The sequence below is a fragment of the Aythya marila genome, assembly GCF_965140915.1.
Source record: "Aythya marila genome assembly, chromosome: 5".
NCBI lineage: Eukaryota > Metazoa > Chordata > Aves > Anseriformes > Anatidae > Aythya > Aythya marila.
Window position 1 is genome coordinate 34,628,320 of NC_139046.1, and position 9,482 is coordinate 34,637,801.

The 9,482-nt window shown below is 41.5% G+C and overlaps 1 protein-coding gene across 5 annotated transcripts in view; it reads left to right on the plus strand.

Annotated features, from left to right (window-relative positions):
- MIDEAS (mitotic deacetylase associated SANT domain protein) overlaps positions 1–9,436 on the plus strand; it is a 52,521-nt gene extending 43,085 nt beyond the window's left edge. For all 5 annotated transcript variants that reach the window (XM_082762385.1, XM_082762383.1, XM_082762387.1 and 2 more), the window contains 5 exons: positions 278–366; positions 1,532–1,681; positions 1,887–2,060; positions 2,352–2,551; positions 3,973–9,436. In XM_082762385.1, the coding sequence (XP_082618511.1) occupies positions 278–366; positions 1,532–1,681; positions 1,887–2,060; positions 2,352–2,551; positions 3,973–4,192 (833 nt within the window). In that variant the 3' untranslated portion in view covers positions 4,193–9,436. The remainder of the gene's footprint in view (positions 1–277; positions 367–1,531; positions 1,682–1,886; positions 2,061–2,351; positions 2,552–3,972) is intronic.
- Positions 9,437–9,482: the final 46 nt, after the last annotated feature.

A 9,482-nucleotide genomic window follows, 5' to 3' on the forward strand; every position in this document is an offset into this window, starting at 1 on the left:
GGAACACATTTTAGCTCTTCTAATCAGCTGGTTTTAGCAAGCTGAACTGAGTTAACCTGTGATGAGCACTAGTACATCTAACAAAGGAAGGGAGGAGAGCAGGGCCAAAGTGGAGCAGTAAGGAAGAGCAGCCAGCAGTTAAGCAGGATTATACAGTGAGACTGTACCCTTGTATGTTTGCGTTGGTTTTATTTAACAAGAACTTGAGTGAACAGTACATAAAAGAGTTAACGTTTGGAATCACAAGGGCTTCAGTTATAATTTTTTTTATCTACAGGATCAGACAATTGGAAAGTTGCTGAAAAGAAACTTTTCAACAAAGGCATTGCAATCTACAAGAAAGACTTTTTCTTGGTCCAAAAGCTTGTAAGTTACTTCTTTTAAATGCTTTTTGTTTGTTTGGTTGGTTGGTTTTTATGGCAATATGTTCTTGTGTTCAAACATTTAATACAGGAAGTTCAAACTTGATTTTTCTCAAACATCAGTAGTAAGCATTGAGACCTGCACTCAGAAGATTTTAGACAAATTTTATCCAGCAAAGCATAGAATCTCACTAGAGATAGCCAGAACAATAGTATTTATTTTGCTGTTGTTGTTTACTCAGCCCTTGTACATACTGCATTACTTCCATTAGTCCATGCAGCACAGATATCACTTCCACAGGGCATATTTATAGAGTGCTGGTAATGTTCCAGCACGGCTTAAATGGCTTGCTTATAAAACTAAACAGAAACGCATCCTTGTTGCTGATGAAAAGAACCAAAGAAGGATATGGGAATGATGCATCCTTTTGTTCCCAGTTTTCTGTGACAATGATAGTAAAAGCAACCACTCCTGTTTATTTTCATGAGGCATGGCACTTCAGTAGGAGGAAAGCACTTGAGGGAGTTAGAGTACACAATTGGGAGCTGCATGTATATTTCCTCTGAATAAGTAACCAAAGTGCATTTAAGTTACAAAAGCACAGAAAGAAAGAATATACTCCCAAACATAAAAAATGAAAGTAAAATCACTGATAGAGAATATATAGATGGCCATTGGTCTGTCTGTACTGATAGTTTTCTGTCACCATACATGCATGAAATGCATGTGGCCAAAATGGGAAAGTGCTGCAAACCTTCCATTTTTGGAACGGTATTCTGCTCTGGTCTTCTCTTAAGTGCGGCTGTAAAATAAAGCTCCCCCATAAAACTGAAAGGCTGCTCTCAAGCCTGACAGCTCAATTGCAGTGTTTCAGAGGCTAAAAGGTGCTTAAGCTTACAGAGTGCCGGGTTCTGTCACCTTTACATTGACCAGGTTTTCTTTGGAAATTTGGTCTTGTAGTTATCAAAGTAACAGTGGCAGTAGGGGATGGGCTGTGGGATGGGGCACACAGGAAAAGATGACATGGAAATGAAGGCTTTAACAGCAGTTGTAGTGGAGTAGAAGCTTCTGGGGAAAAAAATACAAAGTGTATTTACTGCACCTTTATTATCTATAGAACTTTTTTAAAATCAAGTAATCCATTGGATGTATGTTTTTTAAATACCAGATAAAAACCAAGACAGTGGCTCAGTGCGTGGAATTCTACTACACGTATAAGAAACAAGTGAAAATTGGTCGGAATGGGACCTTAATCTTTGGGGACATTGATGGTGCTAATGAAAAATCTGTGAGAGATGAAGCTGAAGTTGACATCAAGGTAATTTCCTAAATATATGTCTTCTCTCTTCAGCTATGGTGCTAAGTCTGATTTTATGTGTTGTCTTGTTTGCTAGTAAAATCAAGAGCAGACACAATCTGGCCAGTGTGGAGGGGTAAAGACTCATAAACAAGCTTGTCTCCTGTATCACATAGCATTTACTTGCAGACACCAAAATTAACAGTTTCTTTATCTTCTGGTGAAGAGTTCCCATAGGTTTGCACGTGTTCTTCCTCTCAGAAGGGACATTTTCAGTGAAGAACAGGGACACGCGGAAGAGGAAGAAGAGGAGGAAGAGGAGGGAGATGAAGGATTGGATAACAGAAAGAAGAGCACACTTCCCCTCAAAGATGCAGAGACACTACAAGCTGGTGTAACAGTAAGTACTGCATTGTGCATATTGTACTTTCTACACCACACTCTCTCTACACGTAGTTTAGAAAATACCAGTTTTTCAGATGTAAATGTTTCTACCTCGAACTCCTCCCAGAGCAAGGGACTGGGCTGAGGTAACTTAGAGTGTTACTGGCAACAAGACTGTGCTGTTGTGGAGGAACTGGGATGAGTAAGGTGAGGAAACTCCATACAGTTATTTTGGTTGATGTATGCATAGGACCATGGTAAGAAGTGAATTTAAATTTGTTTGTCTTACCTTTCCCTCTCTCTAAAGGCCAATGATGCCAATATTAGGAGTCAAGAAGCAACTGCCACAGGCAGAATTGGAAGGAAGCCGAGGGAGACAACCATGAAGCCTCGAAAGCCTATTGCTATTCCAGTGCAGAGGAGGCGGCGAAAACAGAAGATAAAATCAGATGCTACCAGTAAAACTCAGAACACAGAAAACACATTTCCATGTAAAAAATGTGGCAGGTAAGAGCAACTTAGCTTCCAGCAATAGTCACCGAATTACAGTAGGGCATTTCCGCGTGGAAGCTTGTTCTCAAATGAGCTTGCTTTCTGTCTGTTTAGGCCAGAGACAATGACAGTAATTTTAATGATTTTATTACCCTTATTACCATAACAAATGTCATAGATTAGGGAAGGTTACGTTGTTTTTTTTATAACTTGCAGCTTTGAGATGTCTTTCATGTCAGAGGTATATTGATATTAAGGTACTACTGCTTGGATAATTACCTTCTGCTGACTGTTTTTCTTCAAAGGAATGAGATGCCACCTGCATTTCAACTGTGTGTGGTATTTGGTGTTAAACTGCACTTTCAAACATCTGCTTTATTGCCCCTCTAACATTTACATTTATGTATTAATTGATTTCTATATATTTACTAGCTCACATATTAAGAAATTTACTCATGAACAGAGATAGAGAAATACGGAACACTACCATTGTTACAGCAGCAGATGTTAGGCTAGTGGTTTTACAGTTCATCTGGTTAAACTTGTATCCATCTTCTGTGTCCATAAAATTCATTTGTTTTTCCTTACAAGGTTCTAGTAGTTCTTGTAGGCTTGTTGCCAACAGATTCACAAATGCCAAGAAAATTCAGTTCCAAACATAAACTGCTTTTTCTTAAAACAATAGTGAGTTTTGTAATGCCAGTGGCTGTGCGTTTATTTAAGAAAGACACAAAGCTAGGGGATGGCAAGAAAACGCGATCTCCATCTAGTTAAATCATCAGAGCTGTTGACAAATTCCTGCTGTGGCTGGTGCTTACTTGGCCCTGCCAAGTTACCCTGTCTCTGTGTCCTCAGGGAGTGTGTGGCACTGGAAAGGGCAGAGCTGTGAGAAGGCAGGCAGTTAAAATTTGGTCCTGGTCACTGGCAGAGGAGAAGCAGGCAAGGAGTCGTAATGGTGTCTAAACCTGTCCTGTAACATTTGGTGCCAAATCCAAATAGTTAATGGTGAGAGATTGTGGAAGTGCAGAGTTAGGAGATAAGAGCTCACGTGTTTATAGCTGTGTGGACAAGAGTCAGGAGTGGCAATTGGCCTTTGTTCACCTCTTTATTGTATTTTTGTAGCATAGGGGGAACCATGTTGTGTTAAGCAGCACGTGCATGTTTCAGTACCAGCATTGCCGCCCTGAATTTAGAAAATGTAGGAGCCGCAGGTGTATTAAGAAACAAAGCGAGTGGGTTGAGGGTGCTCAGCACCTCCTGCTAGCACTTCATCCAGTCAGAAGCGGTGTTTGCTGAAAGGCTTTGTTGCAATGCCAGCGTGGGTTCCTGTGCTGAAGCTCACAAACTTGAGGCTGGAGCTGTAGAAAACTCTTTGGGAGAATTCATGAAGGAAATGAGGCTGTAAGAGACCAGCACTAACGTACGTGTTTCCTCAGGGTGTTCTACAAGGTGAAGAGCCGCAGTGCCCACATGAAGAGCCACGCGGAACAGGAGAAGAAGGCGGCCGCACTGAAGCAGCAAGAGAGAGAGGCAGCAGTGGCAGCGGCGGCGGCGGCAGCAGCCCACAGCGAGGCCCAGCAGGAAGAGAGCAGCGAGACTGGGAGCAACAGCAGTGGAAGTAGCAGCGGGAGCTCAGATGAGGATGGAGAAATATAGCAGCAGGCCTGAAGTGGAGGGAGTAGCAAGGCTGGACCCATCTCCCCCTCAGTGATTTCACTATTTTGCTTGCACTTTTCTTACCTGAACCATCAGTTTCAGTGCTGCAGTTTCCTCATGCCACATGTTCCATTTTGCCTTGCCAGTACTGACCAAGCCAGAATGGTGGACAAAAAGATTTGTTTCAACTTGGATTTTTTTTAAAAACAAGATTTCTATTTATAATCATACCTAAGGTACATAACAGAACAATGTCTCCTGCAGTGGAAGTAAGTTCTCTCTCAGGTCAATCAGACCTTTCTTCTTGTGCTTGTCAGGAATCATGATAATGGGACTCTTGGATATAACGCTTTCCAGACCAGAGCAAGAAAATGATGCTCTGCTCTGAGCTAACTGTATCCACTTACTGTGACACTGGTGATTTCTAGATGTTTTCTTTCTTAGCAAGTTGTTCTTCCTGTTACACTATCCTGCCTTTCTTTCTGAGCATTTATTCAGGCTGCCAACAAGTTTTGTGGAAAGATGGCTTGCACTTTTGGCCTCTGCTTCTCAAAAATGAAAAGTGGGGTGAGCAAGACACGCTTCTTCCTTTTGAGAGGAAGATTTACTTTTCAAAGGAACAATGAGGTGCTTTTGTTTTTATGCTGTTATGAATGCAGCACTAGATGTAAGGATATCCTGTGGGATTAGAGTAGCCACAGGCCTTGCGGGTTGTCTCATCATGGAAAATGAAACAGTCAGCCTTTGATTAACTTATTGGAAAATAGTCTGGGCTTCACAAGTGCAATTTGAAATGAAAACTGCTGTTTTTGACATTGGTTGTAGGGAAGCAAGCTTATTTAGTGAAAATGAACCAGGACCTTGTATGTGTGTCGGACTGTGTGCACCCCAGAGATGGGAGGAATGGACTCTCATCTCTACCCAGCTCCTTAAATCCCTCGGCGAGTGGCTTTTACCTAACACGTCCATTTCTTTCTTGTGGCAGCGCTCATTTATTCCTTGAAATTGCCATCATGGAGAGCTTGTATTAGGTGGAGCCCTAGTTTTGCAGAACTTCCTGTCAGTGTGTGGCTGTGTGTGCAGTGGGAGCTTTCTGCTTATTTCCACACGAGTGGCTGGACAGCTGCCCCTGCTAGGTTGTCCCTCTGACCCCTCAGCTTGCTGACGCAGTGACCTTTCCTTCAGAACTGACATATGCTAATAGCCAAAAAACATCTAGCCACCTGGTGAAGGAGAGTTAAGATCGTGCAGAAGTAGTCCTGGTGACACATTAGATCTGCACAGGATTGTTCTGCACATCATTGTAGCCCACGTTTATCATTATTTCATAACGATGTAAAGAATCAGATCTCTTCTTTGCTCCTCGTGGCCCGTCAGCCCCAGCCCAGTACTGTAGCTGCCCAGCTAGCTCCCTCACACCAACCAGCCCCGATTCCTCCATCCCCAGTGCCAGCAGTGTGCCGTACCACGCGTGTGCTGCTCTCGTGGTGCAGTTTCGAAGAAGCTGATCACTCCTGCAGCACCAAGCAGGAATCCTAGGTGGGTTACTGCACATGAACTACAGCTGTTCCCAGCTTGCTGATTTCCTTAAATTTGGCCCTTCAAGCTGCCAAATGAATTCCAGGTAATATATACTTGTCAAGTTATCCATGGAAAATGGATCTGACTCCAGCATGCCACCTTCTTTTCCTGCCCCAGGTAACTTCATGCAACCATGATTACTTCACTGCCCACGTCAGCAAGGCTGTGTATTGCACCACGTTTTCTTTGACACGTATGTGCTTTTGCATAGACTTCTTTTTCTTGATAGAAACAGTTACTACTCTTAAAATGAGTAGCGTTATCATTAAGGACTGCACTTTTTCCGGTGTTGACACTTTTGCCTGCAAGTGTCTGGCAGTGCTGTATTTTTCATTCCTAACACAGTTGGGCATCCCTATTGGCATTTGGATGGCTGTTCCGTGTTCCTGCTCATACGGGTCTTGTTGACAAGACTGCGGAAGCAGATGGCATGTCAGAAACTATTAAAATCCATTCAAAAACTGCAGAGAACTGAAAGCTACATATCTTTAAAGAGAAGTTTAAGCCTATCAGTCTTCCCATTAAGAATCTCAGTGTTGATTATCCTTTTCTTTGTGTAAATTGGAGAAAAGGCTACCATTAAATTATCCTAGGGCCCTTAGAGAGAGCAGAAGCTGTAGCATACTGTGCCAGGACAGACCGTAGGTGAAGCAGCTGGAACTCACAGCTCACTTGTAGTGCTGGGATTAATTCCAGTAAAAAGCAGTGAAGCAATTAAAGTCCTGAAGTGTGTCTCTGGGAAGTTGCCAGTGGTTCCCAGATCCTGAGAACTGCAAGGCAGGGCAGCCATTCAGCAGGGCTGGTGAGTATAGCTAAAAAGGATTTAAAATAATCTAGATGTTGTTATGCTGTTGTAATGAACGCATTTCCCTGGGGTACTGGTCTCGGCAGTAGCGTAGTGCACACTTACTTAAGAGACTGGGAAGGCTTAGAGACACAGAACAAAGAAACAGAGATAGAGTGGAACTGGTACAGGGCAAAAATGGAGACTAAAATGAGGCTAATCACACTGTCTTAGCAAAATGCTTTCACTATCCTTGATAACACAGTGCAAATCAATTTATATTTAATCCTTTCGGGGGGCGAGGGGGCAAGAGCCTGTTCCTGTAGGGACAAATGTAATGGCCAGTTCTGTCTTGTTTCTGACAAGTAGAACAGGAAGATTAGATGCAGGGAGGTTATTACTGGAAGAAAATCAGAAAGGGGCTTTTTCTGAGGATGGCCATTAAAAACTATGGGTTAGTATGGCTGACCAAAATTGCTTAAGTATTCCAAGTGAGTGGTAACAAATGCTTAGTCTGGAAATGTTTTTGAACATGCTTACATATTGCTAGTAGCCACCGGAAGACCTCTTTTCTATCATGGTAATAAGGAAAAATGCTCCTTTGAATGTGTTGTTTAAACAAGCAAAACCAAACCTGCTGTCCACTTGCTTACAGTAGCAGTTTGGAATTGATCATATGTCTGAATTAGATCAAAAGTTGGCAGAGTTGTTTCCAAAAAATAAAAATAAAACAAAAAACAATTCCCCAGTCACTGTAGACAAAGCATTTGAACTGAATTTGTCTGATCAGGAATGAATTCTGGTATTCTTCTTTGTGGGGAAAAATTACTTGAGTGGCTCTTTACTGCAGCACAGTGGTAATTTAAGGCTGTGTTGTTCCAATTACGATTATTTTAAAAAGTTTTACATTCTAATGACTTGTCCATTTTCAAGCTCTGTGTGAATTATTTTCCATTGTTTAAAAGCACTTTGACACATCTCCATTGTCTCCATTCTTGCCGTTAATTTAGAAAAAGGCGCTGTATGCTTCCTTACCGAGCTGAGTGTGAACAAGAAAGGTGTCTCTTTGCATTAGCTGTCTTTTCTATGGGAACAAACAGAAAATGTATAGACTGCAGGTCTGTAAATGTGTGCTGATGTCTTTTGCCTTTTATAGTGCAAGACCAGGCTTCGTGTGGTCATATAGCCAGTAGTCAGGTGGTTGCATTTCCAAACAAGTACCTGTTTGAGTCTTGATGCCAGCTTTGGGTGTTGCAGAGATGCCATGATAGAAGGTCGTACCGTCACATTTTGCCCTGGTCACGTGCTTTTGCCCTTCTGCCTGTGTTGTCTGCCTTTTACAGATAGATTCAGCCTTTCAGGTTTGTGCTCTGCATGGGATAGCATCTCAGTTTTGTAAGACCGTGTGTATATAATTACTAGATACATGCATGCACTTCTGATGCATATCTGATATAGCTACAGGTGTTTTGCAGTCCAGCTGCAAGGAGAACAACTCTATATCTCAATTTATTGGATGTTTTTCCATTTAAAATCATGGGCAGTTTTGCCGACCAGGTAGCGGTGTCGTAGGGAACTCACCTCTGTGAGCTGCAGGCCCCCAGGCCTGCCTCTGCAGGACTTGGCGTGTTGAGAGCTGGGGCCTGGTGGGACTGGGCAAAAAGGACATGCTGAAGCTTAAAGGTAACTCCTGAGTTACTCCCATACTAGTGATGTAACACAAAGTCCAAATCAGCTAACAACACATCTGATTTCTCAAACCTGATACTTAAGATCATTTCTTGTATTGCACCAAACTTACCTTAACAGTCAGCGTACAAAAAAGTTGTTTGCGAAACCAGAAAGAGTGCCCGTTCTCACTTAGCTATTACGTACTGCTTAACTCTCTTTTGGGCAGTGGATTTAGAAAGTCCTAATATGTTTGTCTTCTATTTTAAAAAAACGCGAGTGGGGAGGACAACAGCCATAGAAGTCTTGTCTGCTTTCACACAACGGCACTTCTAGTCCAATGATTACCTCTGCCACAAACCTCCTTCTCAGCCACGTTTTCCCACGTAATCTTTCTCCCTGTTTTTTTCTTCTAATGTATGTCTGCAAGTTTATAAAGCTTTAAAGAGACAAAGAAGTGGTGTCTGCAAACCATGTTTGATATTTGTGGGGGTGAGTTTCTATGACTTGGGTTCAGCTGCTTTAATTGCGCTCAGTCTCTCCAATGTCAAGTGTTAGGAAGACACAAACTTTGAACCCGCAGCTGTCTAAGGATTTTTTTGTTCAGAGATTAGGGTTCCATCGACAGCTGAGCCTGAAAGATCCTTAACTTCTCAAGATTATAAAACAGCATATATTTTTATAGAAATATAATTGTATATTTTAAAAAAAATGTTTCTTGCAGCTTCTCCATATGTATTTTTCCCCTCGTAGTTCAGATTTGATACAAACTGTTTTTTTGTGTTCATTCTTTTTATGTTGTTTTTAAATTTTTAGTCAAAGCTTTCGTGTACTGTACAGGAGCAGTCAGCCTTTGTAATTACTGTATAAATGCTTTATAATAAAGTATATTACTTTTATTTTAACAAGCGAGCAGACACTTCCTTTTGTGTGTTTGCTGCCTAGGGCACCTTCTAAAAGACTGTTACATGTTAAAAATGTACATATATAAATATAGTTACCTGTTGCTGTACAGTTGTGATAGACCGGACTGAATTTATTTTTTGTGTGCTTTTTTTTATAAAATATTAATACACTAAAGGAAATCTTGCTGATGTGATTGTAATGTACTATGTAACTTATTTACTTAATATCCTCTATATATCTAAAAAACCTTTTATTAAATGAGGTTTAAAAAATAGTTTCATAGTTTGTTTTTTTTGTTGATGTGGCTGCAGGGCTCGGGGTGGGTATTGGCAGTGATACGTTTGTGCAAAG